The sequence below is a fragment of the Procambarus clarkii genome, chromosome 45 (assembly GCF_040958095.1).
Source record: "Procambarus clarkii isolate CNS0578487 chromosome 45, FALCON_Pclarkii_2.0, whole genome shotgun sequence".
Classification (NCBI taxonomy): Eukaryota; Metazoa; Arthropoda; class Malacostraca; order Decapoda; family Cambaridae; genus Procambarus; species Procambarus clarkii.
Window position 1 is genome coordinate 5,672,183 of NC_091194.1, and position 16,345 is coordinate 5,688,527.

Here is a 16,345-nt window from a genome sequence, read left to right on the forward strand (position 1 = left end):
GTTATTGTCAGCCCAGAGGTACAATAGGAGAAACTAGCAGATGTGTGAAATACTGTACACTAATTACTTAAGATGTGGTTGGACGAAGGTGCAGAGTTTTTGGCACAAAATTGTCATGATCTTCCTTGTGGTGCTGGCAGACAATCATGTCACTAGCTCATCCCATGGATCATTATAGTGGTGACTCCAATCTTGGGTTGTTTTGAACCTTGAAGGGTAAATGCCACGATAGCAAGGGCAACATTCACAATATGACACAGTAGCAGGAGATGGCTGCCAGGTATAACCTAGGCATTAGGTTATCTGTAAACTTTATGGTTGCCAAGATTGATACACTATTAATCACTATACACTGTGCTGGACATCAAAGACCCTTGAGGAGGAAGCAAAGCGAGTCGCAATGCACAGGAAACCTTCACGTAGGCTTATCAAGGTTCACCTCTAGGCCAACTATTGACTTTCCCCAAGATACAGCCCATAACAGTTGTCTAACTTTTGGGTACCCATTTTACTGCTGGATGAACAGTGGCATTAGGCAAAAGGAAATGCCTAATTATTTTGCCACAAAACCATTTGTTCTGTGTGGGTACTGAACCCGGGTCCCTCAAATATGAGCTATGGGTGTATATTACTAGTTCTTTAATTTTGTTTACCTCTCCTTGGCATGTATTTTTAAACATGGTCAGTGATGACCTTTGTAAACTACATTGTCATGAAAATTGAAACCATTTCTGGCATAGCACACAAATTTCTTCATTTGTTTCATGTGGGGAGAAATAGGTACCACTCTTGATCCGAAACCTGATGAACCCCACGTCCGGCCCGTGGTCACCCTCTCACTCTACGAACTCCACACTTCACAGGTCTTTGGAGATCATTTTCCTTCTCCTTCCCTGTTGCATTTTCTTCTCCATCTTTACTAGATACTACTGCACGAAGGGAAGGCCCCACCTAGACTCCCATCATACACCCTCTTTCAAGGTGCAGAAGTTAGGGTCAGGGAAACCCACTTTTTATTTCTTGTCGTTTTATCACTAGTATAAATCTGTCTAACTTACTCTTGCAATTTATGCACATGTTAAGTACCCAGAAACTACCTGGACACTGTAATTTGATTCCTGGTAATTATGCTTCCTGAACCAGAATGGTTAACCTGTAATTGTAACCTATTTAATATTCCTGAAACCTTCAATATATAAGCGTAACAATACTCAGTATACATATAACCCATGGGAAGGTTATATTGAAACTTTCAATATACATGCTAGGAAACTGGTCAAATTAAAGGTTCAATGGAGAAGTTAGGATTACGTTGTATACTGAATTGTTAGCTACACTGCCATAAGTAATTGCTTGTACGACGAGGACTGCACTCTTGACTGCTTCAACATATACCAACTCATTTAATGCATCTCGAGTTATCTTGAGATGATTTCGGGGCTTTAGTGTCCCCGCGGCCCGGTCCTCGACCAGGCCTCCACCCCCAGGAAGCAGCCCGTGACAGCTGACTAACACCCAGGTACCTATTTTACTGCTAGGTAACAGGGGCATAGGGTGAAAGAAACTCTGCTCATTGTTTCTCGCCGGCGCCTGGGATCGAACCCAGGACCACAGGATCACAAGTCCCGCGTGCTGTCCGCTCGGCCGACCGAGGCTCAAGAGAGTGATGCAGAGGCTTTTACGAGAGTTATGCAGAGGCTTTTACGAGAGTGATGCAGAGGCTTTTACGAGAGTGATGCAGATGATCAAGAGAGGGATGCAGAGGCTTAAGAGAGGGATGCAGAGGCTTAAGAGAGTGATGCAGAGGCTGAAGAGAGTGTTAGAGGCTTAGGAGAGGGATGCAGAGGCTCAAGAGAGTGATGCAGAGGCTTAAGACCGGCCCCCGCAAGGGAGCCGGTCGGCCGATAAGCATAGCGTAGCATATCATATCTTTTAAGATATGCATAGCATATCTTAAAATACAAAATATTTACTTTCTCTATTATCAGTAGTGTTTCCGTACAAATACCCCAACACATAAAATGAGTTCATTAGACAAATGAAATCGTAGTATAACACGTAATTTTGGATTAAATTAAAAAAATTTTATTTACCCAAGGACGTTAATTAAAGAAAACGGAGACCATGACTCAGCGGAGCAAGTGACTGGTCGCCGGACGACAACACAGCAGTCAGCTGCGGCCTCAGGAGGTGGAGCAAGTGTTGAAATTGAAATTGAAATTGAAATAAGTTTATTGAGGTAAAATACACATAAAGGGATGAGGTAGCTCAAGCTATTCTCACCCCGTTCAGTACATCGTGTTAATACATACATATACACACATCACAAACAATAAACATTACCGAACATTCTGAGAGAAACACATTTCCTGAGGAAGTGTTCATGTGACCTGTTCCTACCGCAAAGCAGGGGGAAAAAAATACCTTCAGAAATGTTCTCATAATCTGCACATTTTGTAAAGGAGAAGAAAGCCGCAATAATACCAATCAGCGGCAAGTATCACCAGTAACACCTTGGCCTTCACAAGCAATTGCGTGGCATATAATTAATAATTCATTTTGACTGGGATAAGCAGCCTGAATAAATAAATAAATACATACATATATATATATATATATATATATATATATATATATATATATATATATATATATATATATATATATATATATATATATATAATAATAATAATAATAATATAAAAGAGGCATTAGGTTATGGTGAACGTGCCCAACCATTTGTCTTGCCCAGGATTCCTGATTGTGAATCAAGAATGACCATGACTGCAGCAGTATCTGATTGGAGAAGCATCCCCATAGATCACCTTGTGTAACTATACTTGGATAATTACACTGTGGTAATTACCAGAGGGCCAGTCTCACTAGTGGCCTCGATGGGGACGGGATTGATTTTGTTAGTTTATTATGCACCCTATACCCATGCCAATTGTCTGACTATTTGGGGAGTTTGTGCAGATATCTCTGCAGAGTCTTGGTAGCTTTTTTTATTTTCCACAATACCATTTTTTTTGTAATGTTCAAATTTGATTTTGTGGTTTGTGATTTTCTCATGTTATTTATACAACAACAGAATGTTGGCCCCAAAATGGATCCATGTGGTACCTTAACTCACCTCATTTCTACATACGGATTCATTTCCATTTATAATGACCCTTTGCTTTCTTTGTTCTAACCATTGTTTTATTCATTTGTAACAGTGCAACTGTTTTGCACTCTTTCATGGTGTAATTGGGAGTTGTGTGTGTGTGCGTGTTAGGTGAGGAGTGAGCTGGTATAGACGAGCGTGAGCTAGCTCGAGACACCTGTCATCAGCAATTCTCCAACAAGGAGCCTTGTACTGGCAGGCCAGCATAGGTTGGTAAGGATTAGTTTTGACTGTCTCAGTCCTTATTTGTGCATGAGGAATAGTACAACCCCTCCCCCACCCCATCCTGTTTGGGCTGTGGAAAGGAGGGGATATATATGCTCTGTTTGGCAGTTTAGAGAGAGAGAGTTAGAGCAGAGACTTTGAGCCGATCAGCCAGCCCCTCCCGCTCTTTCACTGATGGGTGACTGGCACCCGACCAGATGGAATACAGAATTAAATCAATATGTTTGTTGATGATGCTAAGGTAATAGGGAAGATAAGAAATTTAGATGATTGTCATGCCCTTCAAGAAGACCTGTACAAACTATGTATGTACAGTACATGGAGCACCACTTGGCAAATGGAATTTAATGTGAATAAATGCCATGTTATTGAATGTGGAATAGGAGAACATAGACCCCACACAACCTATAAATTATGTGAGGAAATCTTTAAAGAATTCTGATAAAGAAAGAGATCTAGGGGTGGTTCTAGACAGAAAACTATCACCTGAGGACCACATAAAGAATATTGTGTGAGGAGCCTATGCTACACTTTATAACTTCAGAATTGCTTTTAAATACTGTACATAGATGGCAAAATACTAAAGAAATTGTTCACGATTTTTGTTAGATCAAAGCTGGAATATGCATTGGTTGTATGGTGCCCTATCTTAGAAAGCACATCAACAAACTGGAAAAGGTGCAAAGACATGCCACTAAGTGGCTCCCAGAACTGAAGGACAAGAGCTACGAGGAGAGGTTAGGCATTAAATATGCCAAAACTAGAAGATAGAAGAAAAAGAGGTAATATGATCACTGTACAAAGTAGTAACAGGCATTGATAAAATTAATAGGGAAGAATTCTTGAGACCTGGAACTTTATGAAGTAGTAGTCATAGATTTAAACTAACTAAACAAAGCTGCCGAAGAAATATAAGAAAATTCACTTTCACAAACGGTGGTAGACAGTTGGAACAAGTTAGGTGAGGTGTTGGAAGCCAAAACCATCAGTAATTTCAAAGCGTTAAATGACAGTGTGCTGGGAAGACGGAACACCACGAGCATAGCTCTCATCCTGCAACTAAGGTAATTACAGAGGTTTTTCCTTGACTCTTAACTGAGGGATTCAGGATTAATCCCCTGGCAGGAGAAAATGATTGAGCACATTTCCTTTCACCTGACTGCTCTGTTCACATAGCAGTAAATAGGTACCTGGGAGTAAGGCAACTGTTGTGGGCTGCATCCTGGTTAAGGTCAGCACTTGGCCAAGAAGGCCTTTAATAAACCTAAGTGCAGGCTTCCTGTCCCTGATAATGGGAATTTGAATTAACTAGAATTTTATATAATTATTGTTTGTAGATCATCACATGAGGTAAACATGTGTGGAAGATCTGAAGTGAGAGCTGCTGGACTTATCATCTTCCGACGGGTGTCGGCACAAATAGAATATCTTCTGCTCCAAGCATCAAGAAAAGAAGCCCACTGGACTCCTCCTAAAGGTTACTATTTTGATAATATTAGTAAATTAATATACAGTACTGTATCAGCATATTTTTGTTGTAGCCAGCTAGAATTTGCTCTTAGTTTCTATCTTTTTTTATATGGAATTCATAACCATACTTTCTTTAATGTCCATATTCATTATAATACCTGTTATCTGGGACTGGAAGGCTATACTTATGTTTATCAAGGTACCTCTAAGCCAGGGATGGGCAACCTTTTAAAGTGTGTGCCAAAATTGCCAGATCTTTGATGCAAAATTTTCTTGTACCAACCAAAATTTTGGGGAACATTTCATGCCTTTTAAATATTGTGAGAAGCTTTCAAATAATCAAATATCACAACAAATCAAAGCAAAAGTAAAATAAAAGAAGTAAAATAAAAGAATATTCCAAGTGATTATTGTATGTCATGTAAAATTTAGTGACAGAATTTTTACTTAAAGGTTGCTCTACTCTGTTAATAGCATGGATGTTGCATCCTGGCAATGATAGTCATTGGCCTATGAGGACCTTGATAAACCTAAGTCCAAAGTTCCAGTCCTCGACAATGGGAATTAAATCATTCTCAACAGCCTACACCATTTTGTAATACTGGGCATACAGTATGTTTTTTTTTTTTTTTTGTTTTTTTTTTTTGTTTTTTTTTTAGAATTTTTGTGTTGAAACAAAATAAATTAAACATGTCTCGGGTGTAATTTCTGCTGTCCATTTCTTTTGCTCATAATTCTCTGTTGGTCACTTCCTTTTCACATGTGTGGGTTGTGTAGTAATTTTCAGCCATGTTGTTATAACTTATTCTCTCTGTGTGGATTTAGTGTATTTGAACGCAGCTGTAACTGTTATTCTTTTGACCTGGAGATATATTGCTAGTCATTAACCAACAGGCCATGTTGATCCTGGTGAGTCAGACTTGGAGGCTGCTGTTAGGGAGACGCACGAAGAAGCAGGACTTGACTCCAAACAGTTCACCATCATAGAAAATTTTCAAACGATCATGAAGGTGGGCAATTATTTTAAAGGCATATAATAAATGTTTTTTGCATTTTGTGGGAGCCTATCTTAATGAATGAAGGAGAGGTGTTATGAAATACTTTGTTATACTATTGTCTAACTGCTGTATATCTATTAACTTTTGTTTTATGTAAACAAATGTTAAGAACATGCACAGACATGCATTGTGAACTCATGATCGAGGGTCCCGGGATCAATCCCCAGGTGGGACAGAAATGGTTGGGTACATACCCTGTTCACCTAGCAGTAAAAAGGTACCTAGAAATTGGGCAACTATTGTGGGCTGCATCCTGAGAAAGGTCAATAGTTGACCTAGGACAGAGTTTCAACCAGGGGTCCAAGAAAGAATTTTAAAGGGTCATGGGATTAATACCATGTACTGTATTGTATAATACTTTAACAATAAGAACATTTGTGCGTCTATTTAACTGAATGTTTTGTGTCATCGTTTATGTGAATTTTTACCTAAGAGCAACAATGCAAGGCTTATGACGTATGAATATATGTATTTGTTGCAGCAATGGCTACTGTTAATTTTCCTAGCTAGTTTGTTGTAGGGTCCACAGGCAAGAATGTGGTTGTGGAGGGTCCACTGAATTCTGTTCCATTGAAACACCATTCTGGGTATTTAGAGGATGTTGTTCATGTTGTAAATATTATTATGTTCTTTTGAATAGTAGTCTTAATTTTTAATACATACTCTGTACTTGAATTTATCTAAAAGGCTTCAGATATTTTATCTATTTCAGTACACTGTGAACCGAAAACCAAAAACTGTTGTATTGTGGCCAGCGGAGGTGAAGGATCCCACAGCAGAGGTGACAATCTCTGAGGAGCACGTGGACTTCCGCTGGTTACCGCTTGCCGAGGCCTGTTCACTTGCCAGTTTTCCAGAGATGATATCTGCACTTCAGGAATGTGACGAATTTCTTAAGAAATATTATCAAGAATAATCATTTTAATACCTCTTAAGATTCTTGACTGGGTCTTAAAAGACATTTGTATTTAAATTGTTAACAGATTAAAGCATGAAAGAAATGTTTTGGGATAAGTATCTTTGGATTACACTGCCCTTTTCTCTGTTAGGTAATTATTTCTGCTGTAAGTTTAAAAACTTTTTGTTAGAAAATTTACTTGGCAATACTGGATGATATTTAACTGTCCCAAAAACCTATGGTATTGTCTGCATCTTCACCTACTGCAGTCAATGGCAGCTTTATTTCGTTAGTTTAAATCTATGACCTCTTGTTCTTGAAGTTCCGGGTCTCTGGAATTCCTTATCAATTTTATCGATTCCTGTTACTAAATCGATGTGTGTGTGTGTGTGTGCACGTGCATAATTGTGATGAAAATGTCAAGGCAATATTAGGTTCCAGGAACAAAATTATTTGACCTCCCCTTCCCCCTTGCAAAAAGCCAACAATTTTCACTTCATATGAAAATTACTTTTAAGGAGTTGTCTGGTACAACTCTGATGCTACATAATTTCACTGGCTTGGTGCTGTCTTTTGATAATTACTTTCTATCCCTGCAACTCTTAGTCCTCAGAAACACCAGATGTTCAAAGGAAGAGTTATTTTCCTGCCCCAGTGCATTACATGCCGGAAGTTTAACATGGAGCTTCAACTTCATGTAGTTCTACACGCCATAGCCCTCTTCACAGGTGGGTCCAAGTCTGCCAATGGTGTTTGCTACTCTTCTCTTTCCTGACCAAACCTATATTTCCTGACCCCTGTTCCTAGAGTTTATCATCATGGAACTTTATGTAATCCTGCATTGCACTTTGTCAACTGCTTTCCCGACATCAGCATTCCTGTCCCCTTGTGGTTGACACTCGCAGTGCCTTCCTAGCTCTGGAGTCATTTAACCCTATGTATCCGTGGTGGTAGAAATTCAACATTGGCCATTTCTTATCTCTAGCAGATTTAAGAGAGATGAGTTTTGTTGGGCTCCCAACCATATTGGTATTACTGTACCTTATATGAATGTGTTGACACTGCTGCTAAGGAGGCTATCAGCACTTGTCCTATCTTCAAAAACTGCATTCATTACTCAGATTTCTACCCATTCATTCATTCATTCAATCCAAGACCACTGGCAGGGTTTTCATGCAACTTAATTTCAAAATTTTCAGTAGTCTACACACAGTACATACTGCATTTCACATTTGTTTAAATACTATATGGATTATAATGTTTAAATAAAAACCTATATTTTAATTTTCTGGGGGTGGCTTCAAAGAGATTATGCACCAATGCCTCGGGATCAATACCGTTTCACCAGACATCTAAATTTATCAGGATGCCAGTCATGCAGCAACATTTATAAAAGCCTAATTGAGAGGGGAAGCAGCACTGTTTATCCCAAAGGAAAATGACCAGTGCTTCTACAGAGGCACCAAAGCAAAATTTCTAGCATGTAATTCACTGGCACAAAGAGGGGGGGACATTCTAGAAAATAACTTTTTTTTTTCCCAAAAGATTACCAAGGTAGGGTAGAAGGGTCTAAAACCTGTTCGGGAATGAAAATTATGACCTCCATACACACTATTTAAAACACTTGTTTGTTGGTTTGGGAGAACTTTAAGGAGGGCACGTCAAGGTTCTTCAGACAGACAGCGGAGCGTACATAATGTCCACGAAGAGGCTCTGGTGCTGTGATTGACAGGTTGCCAGAGGAGGACATTTCCTATATTGTGTGTATAATGCACGATTTAAGTGACCACCACTGCATTTAATGATGCAAACTGGTATGATTGTGAATGTAAACTTTACAAACTTTTGAGGATGGGGTGGCTTCTGGGAATCAATGGCCTGGTCTCCAGGCCTCCTGGTTGGTCAGTTGTTCACAGCCTGACTTATGAATCACAGCCTGGTTGATCAGGTGTTCTCTGGAGGTTTGTCGAGGTGTCTCTCGAATACTGAGAGGCCGGCAAGTTATGCTTCTTACATGTAGCAGCAGTGTGTTTAAAAGTCTTGGGCCCTTGATGTTGATAGTTCTCCCTCAGTGTACCTATTGCATCTGCTTTTCATGGGGTATTTTGCACATCCTGCTATGCCTATTGGTCTCAGTCCCTCTAAGATCTTCCACATGTAGATTATTATGCATCTTTCTCACCTGCAGTCTAGAAAATAGATTCAAAGCTTTTAACTTGTCCCAATAATTAAGATGACTTTTGTATCATTGGTATGGCATCCATTGTTTGGGAGGTTGTTATCCAACCTGCCTATTTTTCTTGCAGTTGTGACTACTACTTTATGGTGTTCTATGAAGGTTAGTCCCGTGGCTTATTGAAAGACCCAATTTACATCTGATTGGAGATTGATTGAATATTGTCTACTCGCATTAAAATCCTGGTGTTGTCTGTAAATGATAGTGTTGTAGTTTGTATCATTGTTTGTATATTAGGATGAGAAAAAGTACTGGAGCAAGTACGGTACCTTGGGGAACTAAGCTTTTCACAGTAGATGATCCGGACTTTACTGTGTTGACTATTACATTGTTCTGTTCATTAGGAAGTTGAAGGTTCTTCTCCACCAGTAATTCCTTTTGTATGCACCACCACCATCTTGAGATGATTTCGGGGCTTTTTAGTGTCCCCGCGGCCCGGTCCTCGACCAGGCCTCCACCCCCAGGAAGCAGCCCGTGACAGCTGACTAACACCCAGGTACCTATTTTACTGCTAGGTAACAGGGGCATAGGGTGAAAGAAACTCTGCCCATTGTTTCTCGCCGGCGCCTGGGATCGAACCCAGGACTACAGGATCACAAGCCCAGCGCGCTGTCCGCTCGGCTCCCACGCGAATGTGACCATGGTCACATTTGTTGAAAGCTTTTGCAAAGTCTGTGTATTACATCAGCATTTTGCTTGTTTTCCATGGCACCTAAGGTCACGTCTTATCTAGCAACTGTGAGAGGCAGGAGCACCCTATTCTGAACCCAGGGTTATGTAGAAGTGTAATTACAAATCACATGGAATTGCATCATCATACAAATCTTTGAAAGTGCTAAGAAGTGAGGTTAGAGCTATTGGTCTATAATTGGGGGTACAGCACTTCTGCAAATTAAGGGCCTTATCACCAAACTTCCAACAAGTCTTGCACTAGTGTGGGGAGAAATGGGATTTATACGGGCCTTTATGTACATCAAACACTTAAGTGTGAAAGCCACAGACAGTTTTGGTCCCACGTCAGCCTAATGGAACTCCAACGAAGCATGCTGGGCGTAAAGCACTAGTCCCTTCGTCGCAACATGGTAACTGCTATGGAGTTTTCCCAAACAATTTTTTATATGGGTGGGAGGGGTACAATTTTTTTTTTTTTTTAACCGTTTGGAATATGAGACTGATGTACTGTATTGAGAATTTTCCAAATGAATGTGCATTTCACCATTTTCTTGTCACTAATGGGAGGTTTAATATTAAAGTTGTGCATACTATCTGCTAAAGGTACTATATATGTAACATACATTTAAAGCCATGAAAATATTAAAGATTTTATTAGTGAACAAGAATATTAAATGGAATGAGAGTAAAAAATTAAAGTGCAAACTAGTAAACTATTAAAAAAATTAAAGTGCAAACTAGTAAAATTGCATTATTTAGACATGTATAAAAATAAACTCCATATTCTCTATACCATTCTGTGACGAGTGTCGTCTGACCTACACTTCATTCACACTTTCAAGAATATGAACCACATCCTTGGAAATTTATTTTTCGCTTTAATTTCATTATGCCAGAACACAACCTTGATGACCCTATGTTAAATTTTTTAAGACCTATGATATTAAGAATTGATAGACCTACACTGTCTAGACTTGTACCATCTAAATCATATGCAGCCCACCCCCATTGAAGTTAGACAACCATGCAAATTAACTATAACAGGAGCATGCAAAAATTTATATGGGTTTTATGTCGAGACAAATTTGAGTAACTCGAATTTTTAGTAAAGTTAAGGTTTGACTTCAACTTAGTTTTTCGTTGTGTGTAATCTTTTAACCCAAACTCCTATTCGGGTTAAAAGTCAAAATGCGTCAAACTAAATTTAATCCAGTTGGATTACAGGAATCAGAATTACCGAGCTCTTTCAGTACTGTACTAATTAATTTTTAGATGGGAGCCAATGGTAGCTTTGTTAGTATAACAGCAAGGTAATATTTTATAAATTGTTAACAGCTTATTTATTAGAGAAAAATATTTTAGAGGTCATCATGAATAGCCGTGTTCTGAGCGAATCCCTATATAACTAAATGCAGATAATCAGCAACAAATGCCCGCAAAATTTTGTTAAAGTTCTGAATACTGGGATAATGAAGGGCACTCTCGTTGTCGGAGCTCTTGTGCCATACTGAAGGGAAAGGTACGGGAATCACATGCACGACAGGAACACCTGAAAAAATTTAAAACAAAAATTAAATTCAGTTGGCAAATTTGATTTTATAACAGTACGGGAAACTTTCCTCACCTTGCTCCTAGATACTTATTGGGCTGTTTTTTCTTTTTTAATATATGCTCCCATGCTGCCCGAAACGCTTTGCGTAATAGTGGCTTTAGACATTGTATGTACTAGCGCTATCTATAAATCCATCAACTTTTGTACCTTACCTGAATAAAAATTTATTATTATTATACTGTACATATACACAAGAGTTCTTACATTATGCGTGCTAGTGGCTGTACAAGTGTGTTTCGGGCAAGTCATTAATCCTAATTTGTTATACATACACTGGAAGTAGCCCATTGCAACTAACTCCCAGGTACCTATTTACTGCTAGGTGAATAGATGCATCAAGGTGAAGGAAATTTTGCTTAGAAAATATCTAGCATTAACTACAGTATATTGAAACCTCCCTTCTCTGGGAGGGCTTCCTCAGTGACATCAAGAGCTAGGCACCTCATTAGCTCCAGGAAATCATAGGAGCTAATGAGGTGGCTAACTCATTATTATTATGAGTTAGCAGTTTTAATTAAGTTCACCATTATTTTCAGTAGCCCCCCCACCCAAGCTTCCTAAGCTTAGCATTAATACATGTACCACCAAACTCAGAGACATCTGTTAAAACTAACTATGCTTGGAAACTGAAAAAACTATATTTGTAACATGAACAATGCGAGATTGCTGGACTGTTTCAAGCGTTATTGATTTTTTTAAGCTGGACCTGTCACAGGAGTTTTCATACATAATTGGACAATTCACTAAGAAAAAAAATCTAAAAAATCCTTACTTCTTTCAAGAAATGGAATGTGATCATCTGCAATACCAGCCCCATAAAACGTGTCTTTATTAAACATGAAACGACGTCTGTGGAGTAACTGTAGATCATTCAGACGTCGTTCATATGACATGAAACGAGCATACCAACGGTCAGTATTTCTGAAGTAACTGGAAAACTTTACATCTTTCGTTCCCAGAAGATCCAACAACACAAACAAGTCCTGGAAAATATATATGTACATGAAAATGTGTATGTATATATATACAGTAATATACAATAAACAAAATCACAATTGCATGATTTATCTGGGAAAATCTTCAGAGCAGGGCATTGAGACCAAACGCTACTCCAAAATCATGCCAGACCTGGTGTGGGCCAACAACATTTATAAATTGGATTAGATACCAGTTTGGTGTCTCCAAACTCCTTGAAAGCTCAGGTGGATTGTTTTCTTGCAGTCAAGCCCATCATGGTCTAATGAGCAATGTACTGTACCTGCATTTGGGGTGACCAAGGACACTGTCCACCACACTGCTCTAAAGATTCTCATTATACACAGTACCAGTAATGAACATTTTGACATTGATCATCTTTACTGTAGTATTTATGAAGGTGGAACAGAGGTTCATAATTTGAATGCAATACAATACACATTAATACAAAGCATACAAGGTATTACAGTATGTACACTCACAAATTTACCTTCATGCATAGCATTTACTCATTGCAGTAATCTTTTGGGTAGAATACTATGATAATTTTGAGTGTCAAAGTGCAAACAAGTTGAACCTAAGTATAGTTAACAAACTTTTATAATTACATAGTACACTGTATAATACTACTATAAAAATAATAAATGCTGTCAATATCTACAGTATTTTCATTCAAGTTAAATCATTTTTATTTTACAAAATACAGTATCAAAATTTATTATACAACTACAATGAATTAAAGTAAGTTCTACTGCACATAGCATACTGTACTTGAGAAGAAAGAGGAATAAGAGCAATGGAGAATGATGAAAGGGAGGAAAAACAATGTACCATTTAAATTGCCAAAAAATCTATACTTTCACAACCCATTGCAGCTTGTTTAAATAATTAAAAATACCTACTATTCTATTAAGGTAAGTGGTGCCATCAGCATTACTCTGAGGATACGCACTGGCTTCCATCTTGGCTGCCAAGTTCCGTGCTCCATATAAGGAATCAGTTGCTGACCACTGGCGGAAAGCTTCTTCCCCATCAAAGAATATGAATTGCAAGGTCAGATCCGACTGCTGAAAATTAAGATTCTGTAGTATTTCTCCATAAAAAGCAATTGTACAATACTCAAAAACCAAAGATCACATATAATTGGCAAGTTTATTTTCCCAATTTTATTGAAAACGTATGCACAAATATGGTTAAGTCTCTTGTGCAATTTCCTAAGGCTTGGAATTACCAGCACTTAAGCTATGAGAGCTACTGAGAGGGGCATTCCCCTATAAATACTGTATCTATACATTAATTAATTTTTGTAATCATATACTGTACTGTTTTATATTTGCCAATATAGGGTTACCATTTTGGTTTTCTGACTAGTCTCCTGGCAGTTTACTATTTCCCTAAGCTTTCATTCACATTAAAAATAATAATTTGTATAAAATGTACTTTACCTACTAATTAACCACTAAAATGTTTATAGAAACTATATAGTAGATACACAAAGCATATCGGGCATAACTAAATCCAGTTTTAAATTTTAAACGATATATTAACGCTATAATACAGTACCTCTTTATTCCATACATTCCTGGGGTTTGCAATAACTTTTAATCTATTTTCATACACGAGCCAATAACCAGAATATGACAGCTGCCAAATATAATTTAAAATTATAATGTATTAAAGTCTCCATAAATTATAAATGCTGCACTGTACTCACAACTGTTGGGACAAAGGTAAGCTTGAATGTACTGCCTCTTTTAGCACAACACCTAATTTTCCCGAAGCATCGTAAGGGTTGCCTTGGCATCGACGTTATCCTGGATAAGTTGTGAATGAAGGTATGCCCCTTGTGTTTTACCAGAGTGCTGTTACACACATTAACATCATGCATGTCTTCTTCCTTGTTCCTACCCATGATTCTCATTCTCATTTTGAACTTCGTTAAAAATTTCTGCCGCATAGTTTTGGTGCACCTAGGCTTTCTTATTCGTTTCTTCTCTGTTATCTCCTTGGTCTTTTTCTTCAAACACTACAAACAGAGAATATGTTTGTAGTGTCTAAAAACTCAATATCTGAATGAATCCCAATTTTCTATCTAGTCAACGTATGGTAAATTTCTCAACCTCTTATATTAGGGAGAATGATGAGCTATTTCAGTAAGAAAACAGATATTGCTTAAAATTGTGTATCACTTGCTTAATTCCTTCAACAATTTTTATGTTAGCTTACCTAACAGTATTAAGTGCTACCTTAATAAATCTGAAACTATACAAAATTTTACATTTTGTCCAAAATGCTGTGCATAACTAGTGGTTTTATGTAATGTATAATTACTATGTAACCATTAATATGGTCACTATAGTGTATGAATAAAATATATTATATAAACAAGAGATTTGAAGTCATACTGCTTCCCCAGCATGCCTCCTACCACTCTTGGTTCACTATGCTCACCCATATTGCAATACCAGTATCATTTATGAGTACACAAATAATGTTCTGCATATTTTTCTTACACCCAATAGGATTTTATCCCAACACTTCTCCCAATATTTATACTGTATTCATAACTTTGCTTGCTGCATAACTCAGTTTAAATACAGTATAGTATATTAGGAAATCCTGAATGTTCTTTATTAAAACTGAAGCACAGTGTAACCAACAGAATGAATTTAGCCTTTTCTTTCAAGGACAGATACATTTTCATTCCATTACACAGTTTATCCTGACTACTATTACTACTGGTAGATATCTTTTCAGCTAACAAGAGATTCAAAGGAATATTTATGAGAATCCTTAATTAGTGAGGATGACACTGAGGAATTAACTGCATGGTTTGGAGATGTCTAATCTGTAGTTCCAGGTCACCCACATGGTTAGGACATGGTCCAGTGTTTTTACTGTTTATAGCCATGTTCAAGTTTTAAGACTTTAGTGCTCTTATGCTGATGGACAATGTTTTCATGTCTTGTCATCTCTTTATTGCCGTAATTTTGGAGACAAGTGTGGATTTCCCCAAGTGCTTCTCGCAGCCAAGAGTCTAATGTGCAGTATTAGGATTGTGTTGCAAGGTGGTTCTTACGAGGCAGCATAGGGAAGCAGGTCTGGGAAACCACCAAGTGGAGTCAACTCAAGAATTTGCCAAATTTCTAACAATTCAATTATGTTAGCTTGTTTCCCCATTTAGTATTAAAGTCTTACTGCATTAAACTTATGAATTACCTAATTATGTTAATGTATACCCAAAATGCTCTGCATATTAGTGTCTTTATATACTGTAATATACATTGTATACTTATAAATACTCTTCAATCATATGTAACTGTATATGTAGAGTAGCAGCCTGAAATATCAGATTTCACAAAATTCCAGACCAAATCTACCCACTAAATTTTTCCTTCTGCTTCTGATTTCTAAGAATTTCTTTTTTTATATACACTTGCATATAATGCAGTACTGTATCTGGATTCCATGGAAGACTGAAATCTGGATTGTCAGTTCATGTAATTTTCATCAAATTTCTTTTTCTTATTTTTTTCTAATCTTGCTCTTTTTTATCAATTTATTTATTTATTTATTGAATTTATCAAGCTTGTCACTAGGTAAAGCCCTAATTGGGTTTGTTACAATATAATGTTGCCCTCACCAGACCAATGCTTTCCACAACATTTTCATGGAATGGGTGTATGCCCCTGGAGTGTATATGGGAGTGGCAAGGAAAGTGCGAGGTGGAGCTGTGTAAAAGGAAACTTCTAGATTGAGATATTTGTGTGGTGGTTGATGACAGGACCCACTTCATTACAAAGTAACTAAATATGGAATAGATCCACAAGGGCCGTGATGAGGGTTTGAACATCACAGCCCTTGTGGATTTATTGATTTGATATACTGTATCTCGCTATTGTGATTTCTGTGTAACTAATTTTTTTTAATTAAAAAAGTTGCCAACAAATGAATTTATTGAAGTTATTCAGGCATAAATAGATACACTGAAATTAAAGTACTGTACTGTACATAAAATGTAAGAACATTCTTA

The 16,345-nt window shown here is 37.7% G+C and overlaps 2 protein-coding genes across 3 annotated transcripts in view; one reads left to right on the forward strand and one right to left on the reverse strand.

Moving 5' to 3' along the window:
- Nucleotides 1–2,109: 2,109 nt before the first annotated feature.
- On the forward strand, nt 2,110–12,970 carry Datp (purine phosphoribosyltransferase family protein Apf). 2 transcript variants are annotated; one of them, XM_045761124.2, is made up of 4 exons: nt 2,110–2,239; nt 4,729–4,868; nt 5,756–5,871; nt 6,632–12,970. In XM_045761124.2, the coding sequence occupies exons 2-4, from the start codon at nt 4,748–4,750 to the stop codon at nt 6,833–6,835; spliced, it is 441 nt and encodes a 146-aa protein (XP_045617080.1). In that variant the 5' UTR covers nt 2,110–2,239; nt 4,729–4,747; the 3' UTR covers nt 6,836–12,970. The 2 variants fall into 2 exon arrangements, with proteins under 2 accessions (XP_045617080.1, XP_045617082.1); XM_045761126.2 differs by lacking the exon at nt 2,110–2,239 and adding an exon at nt 2,354–2,493 and having other exon boundaries at nt 6,632–6,924.
- The window catches only part of LOC123769814 (glutaminyl-peptide cyclotransferase), a 15,059-nt gene continuing 9,076 nt past the window's right edge, over nt 10,363–16,345 (reverse strand). Inside the window, 3 exon segments of the mRNA XM_045761122.2 lie at nt 10,363–11,274; nt 12,110–12,320; nt 13,215–13,379. Coding sequence (XP_045617078.2) covers nt 11,123–11,274; nt 12,110–12,320; nt 13,215–13,379 — 528 coding nt within the window. The 3' untranslated portion in view covers nt 10,363–11,122.

Coding starts and splice junctions, on each gene's coding strand:
- Datp (XM_045761124.2), top strand. CDS start 4,748: ATGTGTGGAAGATCTGAAGTGAGAGCTGCTGGACTTATCATCTTCCGA. Junction 4,869..5,755: donor CCACTGGACTCCTCCTAAAG/GTTACTATTTTG, acceptor ATTAACCAACAG/GCCATGTTGATCCTGGTGAG. Junction 5,872..6,631: donor ATTTTCAAACGATCATGAAG/GTGGGCAATTAT, acceptor TATCTATTTCAG/TACACTGTGAACCGAAAACC.